Source organism: Coenobita brevimanus, chromosome 93 (genome assembly GCF_032717465.1).
Source record: "Coenobita brevimanus isolate Jiangsu-jjx chromosome 93, ASM3271746v2, whole genome shotgun sequence".
NCBI lineage: Eukaryota > Metazoa > Arthropoda > Malacostraca > Decapoda > Coenobitidae > Coenobita > Coenobita brevimanus.
The window spans coordinates 26542399-26557904 of record NC_137046.1 but is presented as its reverse complement, the minus strand read 5'-3'; the positions used below and the strand labels follow the sequence as shown (position 1 = coordinate 26557904).

Genomic DNA, 15506 nt, shown 5'->3' with positions numbered 1-15506 from the left:
CTAGAGATATGTCCTTAGAAAACTTCGGGATGACACTCGCACGTATTTTCACTTGAGGTCTCAACCAACATTCTCGTCCTTTAACGGGGTATTATGTCCTGGTTTACCCCAGTGAAATTACTGCACCATACTTATTCTAAGAGGAAATGAGTCACACTTAACCTACTTCACGATTATTACAGGATCACTCGTATTTCCTCATGGAGAGAAACACGGACACATCAATGATGATCCGGTCGGACTGAGGGCGTCGTCAGGGTGGGGCGAGCCGAGAGGGCACGGGGCGACTCGCGAGGGCGTCCTCTCACATCCGGGGGTTTCCGGACTGGGCTCCGGTGTAAGGCCCCTGGGACTGGGGCCGAAGAGGTCCAGGAACCTCTGGGTCAGGTCCCGGCGTCGCGGGGGCGTGGTGAGATCTCGCCCGGGTGTCCTAGGGCGAGCCGGAAGAGGCGACGGACTGCGGTCTCCTATGAGCAGGGGCGCCGTCAGGGGAGGACTGCGGCAGCGGCTGTCACGGGGGCCCGACAGGTGGGTCTTCTCAAGGGCCACGCGTAGGGAACAGAGGCCGGGGGAAACAGGGAGGTCTCTCCGAGAATTCCCGGAGTGAGGCCCCTGGAGTTCAACCTCCGGTCGTGGAGACGTCTTTCTCCTCACTATACCCTGGGAGCGACCATCGATCGTCTCTACCGGAGTGCTGAGGGAGCGACCATTGATCGTCTCTACCGGAGTGCTGAGGGAGCGACCGTTGATCGTCTCTACCTGAGCTTTCAGGGAGCGACCATTGATCGTCTCTACCTGATTTTTATGGGAGCGACCATAGATCGTCTCTACCTTGTTTTTAGGGGAGCGACCATTGATCGTCTCTACCGGAGTGCTGAGGGAGCGACCGTTGATCGTCTCTACCTGAGCTTTCAGGGAGCGACCATTGATCGTCTCTACCGGAGTGCTGAGGGAGCGACCGTTGATCGTCTCTACCTGAGCTTTCAGGGAGCGACCATTGATCGTCTCTACCTGATTTTTATGGGAGCGACCATAGATCGTCTCTACCTTGTTTTTAAGGGAGCGACCATTGATCGTCTCTACCGGAGTGCTGAGGGAGCAACCGTTGATCGTCTCTACCTGAGCTTTCAGGGAGCGACCATTGATCGTCTCTACCTGATTTTTATGGGAGCGACCATAGATCGTCTCTACCTTGTTTTTAGGGGAGCGACCATTGATCGTCTCCACCGGAGTGCTGAGGGAGCGACCGTTGATCGTCTCTACCTGAGCTTTCAGGGAGCGACCATTGATCGTCTCTACCTGATTTTTATGGGAGCGACCATAGATCGTCTCTACCTTGTTTTTAGGGGAGCGAACATTGATCGTCTCTACCGGAGTGCTGAGGGAGCGACCGTTGATCGTCTCTACCTGAGCTTTATGGGAGCGACCATAGATCGTCTCTACCGGGTTTTTATGGGAGCGACCATAGATCGTCTCTACCTTAGCACTATCAGAGCGACCATAGATCGTCTCTACCTTAGGGGCGCTGCCTGGAGTATAGTTTCTGACTTCACCCCTAGCTAACTCGGTGATTCCGCCACACGAAGGTAGTGTCTTTCGCCTACGGTGGCGGCGGCGTGGTGGTTGAGTGTCACAAGGGCGCACGGCCCGGGCTGACGTACGCCGTTGTTGCCCGGAGTGGTGGTGGCTGGCGGCGGCTACCCCGTGGGGTCCGAGTGGGGGTGTCGGCATTCTTGAGGGCGAACTCCACTGCTCCTGGTCCGCCTCGATGTCGGGGATACTGCGGTATTCTCCGGAATATTCCGGAGTATTGTATCGGTCAAAGCCACGCATTTCATATATATATATATATATATATATATATATATATATATATATATATATATATATATATATATTGCCACACACAAATCGCCTCCAAATCGCCCTGTCCAACTCACACACTCCTCTCCCACATACTTCACACCAAAGGTGATAGCATCGCTTATCAGCGAGTCGCCTGCTGTTTGTGAAAAGGCGCTCAACACTCCTTCACCACACCACTCGCCCTCCATCTCATCTTCACTGCTTGTATAATAGTTGTACATATATTTTATACTTGTATTGGTACACAGTAGCAAGATTCTCAAACTGTCTTAAATTTTACACAGAACTTCCCTTCTTGAACTTTGTTGGGAAGTAAAAAGCCCCTAAATGTATCTACTACATGTTACTCAGCTCTATTTGCTGAAGGGGTATGTGGCAAGACCCCTCCCCCTCTCCCCCCCTTTTTTTTTTAATGCATGCACAAATTTGTAACCACTGACTGGATGGGAAGTGAAGCTTGGACGTTGTTGGAAGGACACAAGTCAAGAGTGAGAGCAGTGGAAATGAGTTATTTAAGAGGAGCCTGTGGAGTCACATGGAGAGACAGGCTGACGAATGTGGATATAAAGGAGCGTTGTGGTGTGGATGTGGATGTGATAGGAAACGTTATGAGGAACACACTGAGGTGGTTTGGCCATGTGGAGAGGATGGAGGGTGAGAGACTGACGGAGAGAGTGTATGTGAGTGAGGTGGAGGGGGGAAGAGGGAGGGAGAGGCCGAGGATGAGATGGAGGGATGGGGTGGAGACGTATATGAGAGAGGGGGTGTGTGAGTTGGGAGCAGGGCAGTGAAATGGCGGGGGACAGGGCGACGTGGAGGCGATTTGTTTGTGGCCACCCCAAACGAGATTGAGGCGTCTGGCAATAGATAGATAGAGTGGGTGAAATGTGTGGTCGAATGAGTGGAGTTTTCGTTCCTCGCATTATCGCATCCCTTGTCGACAGAAACAAGGTTATCATTTTCATCTTACATAAAGAACTTCTTTTAATTTGACAGCTTATAAAGTACCTATCACTTGATTTTATCTCTCCTATTTTGTGGCTAAAAAGTGTCACTGGCGACGAAATATCCACTTTCCATCAGCTGTTTACCCACAATGCCTCGGCTGCCACGTCTGTTTTGGCTCATGTCAAAGGTGGTCACAGCAACAGAACACCTTTAACATAAGTAGTGGAAAGGCGTTATTGCAGAAAAAGCTACCATGGGTGGATCGCAGAGTGTGCCAATCCCAGGAGGAGGCATGGAGGGTTACCATGTGCTAAGGGTAAAGTATAGGAGTGGACTGTTATGTGAGACTTTCAGTCGAAGGCGGAAAGTTGTTAAACATTTCGTTACACCAGGTTATTTACATTAAATTTACGTATTGCCTTAATCACAACGGATAGTGATAATATATAGGACTGAATTAGAACAATGTAAATTTAGCAACTTTGGAATATGGTACCGGTATGTATGTCTTACAAATCTTTAGATGTCTTCTTCCCTGGACTCAGCCTTCAAGTTAGACTAAGTTACAGGAGATTGGTTGAACAAATGTGCCTCTCCAAGTCGGTCATTATGTGCTTCCCTGTGACTTGGTACTCCCACCCTTAATCAGTGTACTAGCCTATTCCATTGTTTTGCCATACTGCAGTAAGAGATATTCTGTTATACAATATTGCAGTTACAATACTGTATAGTAAGTCCATGGCTTAGTTTCAGCAGCAGAAAGACTGTACCCATTCACTTCTTATAGTTTGTTATCCATATTTTTTTTATATTTAGGATGGAAAATGATTGCTTCATGATGCTTATGTTTCCCTGTTGCTTGTATCCATGTTTTGTTTTGCCAGCACATTTTGTGTCTTCAGCATAATGGCAGACACTTAAGCTATGTAAATGAGAGAGGGGGGTGTGAGTTGGGAGCAGGGGAGTGAAATGGCGGGGGACAGGGCGACTTGGAGGCGATTTGTTTGTGGCCACCCCAAACGGGATTGAGGCGTCTGGCAATAGATAGATAGATAGAAATGTACCAAAATTGGTAAATTTGTACAGGTTGCCAATACACCCCCCAGGTAGTGCAATATATTTTTCTGGCAGTTTTTGATGCGATTCGAATGTTTCTGACCTTCATTTTTGTTGGAAATGCGTCATTTCCCCTCTTTTCCAATTATGAACTTCGATTGGACAAGTAGGTGAAATCAAGCATTTTCCGAAAAAAAATGAAGTTAAAAATCACATACAAAACTACCAGAAAAATATACTGCACCACTGTGTAAGGTAACGGTACAGATGAAACCTAACCAAACAGACGTAACGTAACCTCACTAAACACACTAACCCTAACCTATTCTAGGGGAATACGTAACATAACCCCACCAAGCACACTAAACTTAACAGTATTATTTTACACGTTGCCAATACACAGTTCAGGAATTTGAGCACCATTAACATATGGTATATTCCCTAAGGATCATAATGAACCCCCATATCCCCATTTGGAATTTGGTAATTTCAGAGATAATGAATTTAATTTAATCTATCTTCTTGTGGTAGGTGGTGGCGACCATCATCCACTCACTTGATGTAGTGCTACCTACTTCTTCCGTAGCCTGTATCATTCTTTTTCTGTGCCTGTCCTCCTCTTTTCCTATTTCTCCCATCTTTCCTGTCACTTCTTATTGCTTTTCTTTCCTTTACAGGTGGCTTTACATTGAGTGACAAGCCTAATGGTTTCCTGTAAGCCAAGAAACCATTTACAACGCTGGGTGGTAACCATATAACCAAACCATACGTGCTCCCTACGTGTCAACAAGTGGGTTGGTGGAGGGTTAGTGTCCCTCCTCGTAAAACAACTAACTCAAAGTCAAATGGCCACCCCTTACGGGTTTATGGCGTCTGGCAGTAGGTAGTAGTAGTAGTAGATCTATCTATAGCCCGACGCCCTAATCCCACAAAGGGTGGCCGCAGACAAAACACCTCCAAGTCGCTTCGTCACCCACCATTTGACTACCCTCCCCCTAACTCACTCCCCCGTCCCTCATATACCTCTCAACTCCATCCCTCCACCTCATCCTTGGTCTACCCCTCCCTCTCCCTCCCTCCACCTCATCCTCGGTCTACCCCTCCCTCTCCCTCCCTCCACCTCACCTACATACACCCTCTTAGTCAGTCTTTCGTTCTCCATTCTCTCCACATGTCCAAACCACCTCAGTGAATTTGTCCTAATCTTCTCAGCCACATGCACCCCACAACGTTCCTTCACTTCTTCATTCGTCAACCTGTCACTCCACACGCTTCTCTCAAGTAACTCATTTCCAATGTTTTCATTCTTGACTTGTTCCCCTCGTGCAAGGGCCACGCCTCGCTTCCATACGCCAGGGTAGGGATCACAATGCTATCATGCACTGACTTCTTAACTTCTGTACTCACCTCCCTATTTCTCATCACTGCTTTCAGTGAACCAACAACCTTCCTTCCCTGCTGTACCCTTTCACACACTTCACCCCCAAAGTTCCATCCTTACTCATCACACTACCCAAGTACTTGAATGCACTCACATTCTCCATATCCTCACCATCCAACCTCACTGTACATTCTGTGACTTCATTCCTCTCAGACACCATAACTTTACTTTTGTTTACATTAACTTTCAGCTTCCTCCTCCTACACACTGTCCCAGATTCATTCACCAAACCTTGCAACTCCCATTCATCTTCACTCAACAATACTGTATCATCAGCAAACAGCAACACTGGAATCTTCCAGACCTCTCCCTCATTCATTAGAGCCACCCCCACATCCACTGCCCTACCCTGCACCTCCTTTACAACCCCATCCATGTATATATTAAACAGCCATGGAGACATCACACAACCCTGTTTCAGTCCCACATTGAGATAAAATTCACCCAGCTCACCATCCACTCTCACCGTAGCCCTAGCTCCTTCGTACATACTCTTCACAGCATTCAACAATTTCCCCTCCACTCCATATATTCTTAATACTTTCCACATACCTTGCCTATCTATTATGTCATAAGCTTTCTCCAAGTCCATGAAGGCAGCATACACTTTCTTTCCCTTCTCTATATACTTCTCCACTAAACATCTTAGAACAAGTATCTGATCTACACACCCTTTTCCCTTCTAAATCCCCCTTGTTCTTCTCCAACTAGCTCCTCTGTCATATGCCTAACCCTGTGAATGAGTATTCTACCATATTTTTTACCAGTCACACTATGAAGGCAAATACCCCTATGGTTACCACATACTTCTCTCTCCCCTTCTCCTTTATATAAAGGAACAATTATACCTGATTTCCAGTCCTCTGGAACCCTTCCTTCTTCCCAAGCCAATCTACACAACTTCCATATCCATTCCACAACAATCTCACCTCCATACCTCAGCATTTCACCACACACTCCATCAATTCCTGGGGCCTTCCCCAAACTGATATTCTTCATTGCTTCCACTACTTCCATCCTACTGATCTCTTCCTCCCTCCTCTCATCTCTCCTTCTCCCAGCCATTCCCCAGCCACTTACAGTGCTCGTCAGAAGTATAGAGCGCCCTGCGTCCCTCCTGAGAAACAAACCTTTCAACATTGAAAAAACATATAAATAATGCATTTTATTTACCTTTAGTGCTTCGAAGGGTAGCCTTTACGTTTCTTCACGGACCTGAGACGTCTTGGAAGTGAAAGGGCGAGGCTCCTGAGGTGCTGGAGGGGTATTTTGTCCCAGGAGTCACAAATGGCGGCTTCTAACTTAGGCAGAGAGCTCACGTCTTTCCCTTGGAGACTCTTCTTTACGAGGTACCAGAGGTTTTCAATGGGGTTGAGGTCTGGGCTATTTCCTGGCCAGTCTGTCATGAATGATACCTCGCAGTCACGAAGCCAATTGGTGACCGATTTGGCCTTGTGAGCAGGTGCACCGTCCTGCTGAAACACTCGTGCACTTGTTAGCTCGAAGGAGTCTGGTAAATGATCACACAGAAGCTCCAGGTAAACATCCTGATTCACTCTGATGTTCTTGGGAAGTACAACAAGCTTCCCCAAACCCTTCCCTGAGAAACAACCCCATACCATGAGTGAATCAGGATGTTTAACTGTGCTTTCTACATACCGTGGGTCAAGTGGGTCACTACCTTTGCGTCGATACACACGTGCTCCTCTGTTACAGGTAACACTAAACGTTGCCTCATCAGACCACAACACTGACAACCATTGCTCCTCACCCCAGGTTAGATATTTATTAGCAAAGGAAAGCCTACGAATTCTCTGGCTCTTGGTGAGAAGAGGCTTTTTCACAGGCCTGTGACTTGTGTAACAAAGCTCATGCACCCTACGAGACACTGTTCTCACTGACACCTCACCAAACACTTCCGGGTTGCTCTCCTTAATTTTCCTTGCACTCACACGAGGATTAAACTCCACTGCACGTTTTAAAACGTTAACAGACCTTGGGGAAGTTTTCCTAGACCTACCAGACCGCGGTTTCTTTGTGGGAACTGCACCACTGTTTTCCTCCCGAAACCGCGCACACCAACGACGCACTGTCGATCGTGCCACACCAACCAATTCACTAATTTCCTTTGTCTGGTGGCCTGCCTCCTTTAGAGCAATGATCTGGGATATGATTTCACTCGATAGTTCACGGGTAGGTGCCATAACAAAGTTGTGAAGGCCAGAACACTGCGGGACACTCGGTAAAAAATGGCGCAATTTGAGAGGGACACTCGGCGGAGTTCCTCTCTCTCAGGCAGCCCGTGGGCGACTGAGGCGGGAACCAACCAGCGCGTCGGAAGGCCCCAGGCTACCGTGACGTCATGCTTGGAGCTCAAACTTGTGGCTCAATTCTTACCCCCCAGAATGGGTGATTCTTTTTGGGCCATAAGTATTGCGCGCCTGGCGGACAACGCTGAATACTTCTGACGAGCACTGTATACTCGCACTGCTGTCACTCTCTACATTCAACAAATCCTCAAAGTGCTCCTTCCATCTCCTCAATTTCTCTTTCTTCTCCACCAACAACCTATTCCTATCTTTCACTCCCCTACTACTGTACAGTAATCCCGCATTTTTTGCGGATTTTTTGTCTACGGTTTTGCCCTCTCGCGGATTTTCTTAGCATTAATAAGTTCAACAAAAATATCCTTGAATATACAGAAAAAAAAAAAAATTGAAACTCCCGCAGCTTCCAATTGTAGCGCGGTAAACTCACGCCACCCTCTGTCCCTTTCCCGTGGCCCCTCTGCCAGTGTTACCATATCTAGCATAATTTTATTCTTTTAGCATAATTTTGATCAAATTTTCGAGTCTGGAATAGTTTTTAGCATAATAGAAGTTTTAGAATCATTCTAGCATAATTTAGAATGGAATGGAATATTTTTAGAATAATTTTATAAAAGCTACAAATCAGAGAGAGAGAGAGAGAGACTAATAAGGTAAGATGTTTGAATAGTTGGTTACTTTCAGTTTGGGCTTGGTTGGGTTGGATTAGGTTAGGTTAGGTTAGGTTGGATTAGGTTAGGTTAGGTTAGGTTTTAGGTTAGGTTCGATTTGGTTCGGTTAGGTTAGGATAAGTTTGAGCTTTGTACTTTACCCATGAAACCTAGGTTTTTCCGATGGATTTTGGTATGATTCATTCGATTTTCAGCTTCATTTCAGTCGGAAATGACCATTTTCTGTGTTTCCCCCCCTCCCTATAACCCCCGATTCCCCAAAGATCCCTCATTATTTCAGGGGGATGGGGGGGGTCATATCTCAAAATCTGGTTATTTCCGACGGAAATGATGCTCAAAATCGAACGAATCACATCAAAATCCATCAGAAAAACGTTAAGTTTCGTGGGAAAAAGCAGTATGGGTAGATACTGATATTTATCCTCTTACTGAATGTAGGTTCATTTTAATATTTTCATAGTAAACAATACATAATTAATATGTTGCACGAATATGTACAGAATTTTATCATTTAGCTTCAAGTTAGCATAATTCATTTTTTACTTGGAACAAATATGCTCAATCTAGCATAATTTTTTCATTGCCCTAGCATAATTTCGTTGTTTGGATATGGCAACACTGCTCTCTGTCCCGCATTCTTCAGTCCACGCCCGACTGCCTTAAGTGGCTGTTGTGGTTGTAACCACACTATGATATGAGCCTCTTGCCTCCCACTTGCTTTCCACATGGCCCCAGGACGTAAGCCAGCCTCACCAAAGGCTAATAATACAATTAGTAAGAACTCCAAAGTGACAAAACGATCAAGTTATGACCTTAGCAGAGAAAATTGTGTTACTGGACAAGCTAAGAAGCGACCGTGCGAGTGTTTGCTATCACCAGTTAATGCATCTTTTTATTTTGTACTGTTTTGTTAATAAATGTGTAGATAATTGTGTATTACATTACGGTGTTTACGTTTTTCCTTCATAATGGAGTATGTGCTTTCAATCTTGTAAGAAGGTATTTCGGGATGAGTATGGAGGTTTCGGGACAATTCGCAGTCACAACAAACACGAAACAATTCGCCTTCATTAATGAAGATAGCTATGGGTGACGCTAGAATATAATTCAAAGGCGACTACAGCGAGGAAGAAACAAGTTAATTATTGACTAAAGGTGCAACTAATAAATAATATCCAGAACCTATGCTACTGAACATAGACTGCTGGATCCCCCTGAAATATAGTTATTAAAGTATTGATTAATTAATAATAAGTATATTGATGAAAGTATTGATTAGTATATTTATAGAATGGCGGGGAATCGTCCAGGGTGCGAATTGTTCTGAAGGGGAATCGTCCATGTTTTGACAGGGAATTGTCTGACGGCGAATTGTCTCACAATCAGTATGGACATGGACTGTGTGATGGGCAGCATGGTGGACACAAGTGCAAGTTTTCAATTGTTAATAGAGTATTCGCGGAATTGACTTTTCGCGGGGGTTACAAGAACGTAACTACCGCGAAATATGCGGGATTACTGTATTTCCCCTTTCACACTGCCTTACTTTCTTTACCTCCTTCCCAAACAATTTCTTACTCTCCCTCCATTTCACACTCAGATTCCTCCCAAACTCTTCATCCACTTTCATCTAACTCTCCTTCATCAGTCTCTTCACCTCCCTTCTCCTACTCACATATACCTCTTTCTTCTCTCTCTCATCTTCTCCCCTACCTCTACTCACTAACCATTCACTATATGCCTTCTTCTTTTGTTCCACAGCTCGTTTCACATCATCATTCCACCATGCTGTCCCTTGCACACCCTTGCATCTCCTCCTCACTCCACAAACCACCTCACACGCTGTGCCTATCTCTTCCGTAAATATCTTACATACATCTTCCACCCCTTCCATCTGCTCTAGCTCATACCTTCCCAATCTTTCTTCCACTATGTTCTTGTACTCTGCCATTTTCTCAATATCTTGCAACCTCTCCACTCTTCTCATAGGAGCTGTTTCCTCCTGTCTTCCCCTTCGTCCCTCAACCATTTTCTTTGCAGCTTCACCTTGGCCATCACTAAGTGATGGTCCAAGAGTCTATTCCCCCACCCTCTCCACACTCTTGCATCCAACACTTGTCTTCTCATTCGCTCATCCACACACGCGTAGTCTATCATTGCCTTTCGTTCAACAAGTTCACCATCCATCCTCCTCATTACTCTCCATGTATACTGGTGGATCATCTTATGTCGAAAGTAGGTGTTGGCTATTGCCAACCCCTTACCAGCACAGATGTCCACCAAAGCACTACCATTCCCATCTACGTCAGCTGGCACACCCCACTGACCAACCACTCCATCCACTCGTACATTCCCAACTTTGCCATTCATGTCTCCGATCAAAAGCACTCTCTCGCTTCTCTCAAATTTGTTCATACATGCTTCTACTCTCGCCCAAAACTCATCTTTCACTCTTGCCACTCGGTCCTCTGTTGGAGCATACACACACACAATCGCCCACGCTTGTATACTTACTTTCATCCTCACCCATACAGTCCTTGCACCCACTGTTCCATACTCTCTTATATTCTCCTTCCACTTCTTGCTTATCATCAGACATACTCCCTCTCTTGCCCTCTCATTCTCATTAACACCCGCACATATACCTAAACCATATTCCCATTCTCTCACCCTTTCACCTTGCCATTTAGTATCAGTCAATCCACATATATCCACTCTTGCATCCTCAAGCACCTGAACAATCTCTCTCTCTTTCATTTCATCATTCACTGCTTTCACATTCCATTTAATTTAAAATTCCAAAAAATACATGCCTTGGATCTTCACTTGGCCAGTCCATGTTAAAAATACGTGCATTCACACATGTGTTTCTCTTCCCTTTGACAGCGCGTGCTTCTCATAGGTCTCTATCATCCACTCATAGGCCTGCTTTAGGTCACGTGATGCTATTCTACCAATCAGTTTGAACCGCGGTCTTTGATTCCTTGTGAATGGAAACTTCAAATTCTTCTCGGTATGACCTCTTAAGAAGAAAGACATGCTGTGTGTCCCGGGTGTGATATTTATTATTTACAGATGATTAAGCGTTTCCACTCAGAACCAGGGGAGGCTATTGAGTTTCTTAGAAGACACGGTGTATTACCTTCGGAAGTTTATTGCCTAGACTGTCAGGAACCGTGTAAATTTAGAAAAGACAGACATCAGTGGTACTGTGGTCGGTACAAAAAGTACGCAAAAACCAAGAAACGGAAGACAACGACGACCCAGACGACCCTCATCCTGGACCATCGTATCTTTAGGGTTAACATTCCCCTAGGATAGGTTAGGTTTGTTGGGCTAGGTTTGGTAATACACCCCCTAGGTTGTGCAGTATATTTTTCTGGTAGTTTTTGATGAGATTTGAGTGATTTTGACCATTTTTGTCGGAAGTGCTTCATTTTGCTTCTTTGCCAGTCATGAACGTTGACTGGATGAGGAGGTGAAATGAAGCATTTTCGACAGAAAACTAAGGCAAAAATCACTCAAATCACATCAGAGACCACTGGAAAAATATACTGCACAACTGGTTAACCTAACCAAACAGACTTAACCTAAAGTAACCAAACCAACAGAAAACAAAGGCAAAAATCACTCAAATCGCATAAAAAACCACCAGAAAAATATATTGCACAACTGGTTAACCTAACTAAACAGACCTAACCTAACCTAACGTGCTGCAGTGGAATGCTTACCTTAGAGATATGATGGCCCAGGTTGTGCAGTATACTTGTATTTTTCTGGTGGTTTTTGATATGATTTGAGTTATTTTTGTCTTCATTTTCTGTCAGAAATGCTTCATTTCACCTCCTCATCCTGCCAAAGTTCACAATTGGAAAAAGAGGCAAAATGAAGCATTTCCAACAAAAATGGTCAGAATCACTCAGATATCATCAAAAACTACCAGAAAAAATACACCATGTTTTCTCTGTAACTCAGTGGCTTCCTCTGGTTCCAAGTGGAAACGCATAACAACACTTACATAATCAATATTACACCCAGTGGACAGATCACGTCTTACTTCTTTGGAAGTCACAGCGAGAAGGATTTGAATTTTCCACCCAGAAGGAATCAAAGACTGCAATTCAAATTCTATCTATCTATCTATCTATTGCCAGACATCTCAGTCCCGTACGGGGTGGCCACAAACAAATCGCCTCCATGTCATCCAATCCCCCGCCATTTCACTGCCCTGCTCCCTACTCACACACCCCCTCTCTCATATACCTCTCCACTCCATCCCTCTATCTCATCCTCAGCCTCTCCCTCCCACTCCCCCCCTCCACCTCAATCACATACACTCTCCTTGTCAGTCTCTCACCCTCCATCCTTTCCACATGGCCAAACCACCTCAGTGTGTTCCTCCAAACGCTTCCTATCACATCCACACCCACACCACAGCGCTCCTGTATATCCTTATTTGTCAGCCTGTCTCTCCATGTGACTCCACAGGCTTCTCTTAAATAACTCATTTCCATTGCTCTTACTCTTGACTTGTGTCCTTCCAGCAACGTCCAAGCTTCACATCCCTACGTTAGAGTTGGTATCACAATAGTGTACTGTCATGTAGTAACTTTTTCGCTTCCATGCTCACTTCCCTGTTTCTTATCACTGCTTTCAAGGAACCAGCAACCTTTCTTCCCTGTTTCACCCTTTCAAGCACTTCACCCTCCAAACTTCCATCCTTACTCATCACACTCCCAAACTACTTAAACGCACTCACATTTTCCATTTCCTCACCATCCAACCTCACTGTACATTCACTGACTTCGCCTCTCTCAAAGACCATCACTTTACTCTTCCCTGCATTCATCTTTAGATTTCATTTCTTACACACTCTCCCAAACTCATCCACCAAGCCTTGCAGCTCCCCTTCGTCTTCACTAAACAACACAGTATCATCAGCAAACGACAGTACAGGGAGTTCCCAAACACTACCCTCTCTCACTAGGACCACTCCAACATTCTCTTTTATTACCCCATCCATGTACAGATTGAACAACCATGGAGACGTGACACATCCCTGTTTCAACCCAACCTTCAAAGAGAAAAATTCACTCAGTTCACCATCCTCACGCACTGCAACCTTAGCACCATCATATATACTCTTCACAGCATTCAGCAACTTCCCATCTACTCCTTATATTCTGAATACTTTCCACAATCCTTGTCTATCCATCCTGTCATATGCTTTCTCCAAATCCATGAAAGCCGCATACAACTTCTTTCCCTTCTCTAGAAACATTTTCACTAAAGATTTAAGAATGAATATCTGATCTACACAACCTCTTCCCTTTCTAAAGCCTCCCTGTTCTTCTCCAACTAATTCCTTTGTTATTTCCCTAACTTTGTCAATAAGTATCCTACCATACACTTTTCCTTTTACACTAAGAAGACAAATGCCCCTATGATTACCACACACTTCTTTTTCTATTCCTTTGTACAGGGGAATAATTATACCTGACGTCCAATCCTCCAGGATTCTATGTTCCTCCCAGGCCATTTTGCACATCTTCCACATCCATTCTACTACTATCTCTCCCCCATGCTTCAGCATTTCACCACACACTCCATCAATTCCTGGGGCTTTCCCTGATTTAACTTTCTTCATTGCTTACACAACTTCTATCCTACTGATTTCTTCCTGTCTTCTCACTTCCCTCCTTCTCCCAGCCATTTCCCAGCCACTTATACTCGCATTACTTCCATTGTCTGTGTTCAACAATTCCTTAAAGTGTTCTCTCCATCTGCTCACTTTTCTCCCTTCTCCCCTAGTAATTACCATTTTTATCTTTCATTGCCACCCTGTCTTACTCTCCTCACCACTTTCCAGAACATTTTCTTACAGTCCCTCCACTTTACACTCAAATTCCTCATCCACTCTCTTCTTACTTTATCGTACTAATCTTTTCACCTCTGTCTTCCTTTCTACATATAACTCTCTCTTCCACCTCTCAACTTCTTCCACGCTCCTATTTGTAATCCATTCATTGTATGCTTTCTTCTTTTGTGCCACAGTCTGTCTCACCTCTTCAATCCACCATGCTGTTCCTTGCACCCCATTCTGTCTTCTCTTCACCCCACACACCACATCACATGCTGCACATTTTTCTTCGGTGAATATCTTGCACACACTTTCCACGTCCCCCATCTGCTCCGATTCATATTTACCCAATCGTTCCTCCATTTCTCTCTTATATTCTGCCTTTTTCTCATCCTCTTGTAACCTTTCCACTCTCCTTTGCAACTACTGCTTCCTCTCGTCCTTCCCTTCGTCTATTTCTCCATCTTACTTGGATCTTGATTCTGGCCACCACCAAGTAGTGGTCAGAAAGTCCACTCCCCCAACTTCTATAAGCTCTTGCATCCATTACACATCTTCGCATCCTTTCATCCACACACACATAATCAATCATTGCCTTCCTTTCATTCAGTTCACCACCCACCTTTCTCATCACTCGCCATGTATACCTGTGGATCATTTTGTGCCTGGAGAGGTTACTGGCTGTGACCAACCCCCTCCCGGCACATATGTCCACTAATGCACTGCCATTCTCATCTGTCTCCGCAGGCACAACCCACTCACCAACTGTTCCATGCACCGTCACGTTCCCTACTTTACCATTCATATCACCAGTCAAAATCACTCTCTTATTCCTTTCCAACTTTTCCATGCACACTTCCACATTTGTCCAGAACTCTTCTCTCACTCTGCTTGGACGACCTTGCGTTGGCGCATACATGCACACAATTGCCCTTATTTGTATTCCAACTTTCAATCTTACCTACACAGTCCTTGAGCCAGCTGATCCATACTCTCTTATGGTCTTCTGCCATCTTTTACCCACAACAATACACACTCCTTCTTTTGCTTCAAATTGGTTGGTAGAATACCATCATGTGAAATAAAGTATGCCTATGAGTGGGTGAAACAGACCTAGCAGATGCATGCGCAGTTGACAGAAAGAGAAACACGAAGATGAATGCACACATTTTTTACACAGACTGGCTGAGTCAGGATCCAAGGTACCGTACAGTATTTTGGGAAATTGTAACTAAATTCAATATCTCTGTAAATATTGATTTCCGAATGGGGTTATGAAGGGTCATTAGCATTCTTAGCTAATGTACTGTGCATTTATGGTGGTAATGTCCCAGAGC

The 15506-nt window shown here is 44.9% G+C and overlaps 1 protein-coding gene across 1 annotated transcript in view; it reads left to right on the top strand.

The window, feature by feature from the left end:
- The first annotated feature begins 3067 nt into the window (after window positions 1-3067).
- Window positions 3068-15506, top strand: part of Grasp65 (Golgi reassembly-stacking protein 2) — a 133650-nt gene continuing 121211 nt past the window's right edge. The window contains exon 1 of the mRNA XM_080282379.1: window positions 3068-3130. Within this exon, the coding sequence (XP_080138505.1) occupies window positions 3068-3130 (63 nt within the window). The remainder of the gene's footprint in view (window positions 3131-15506) is intronic.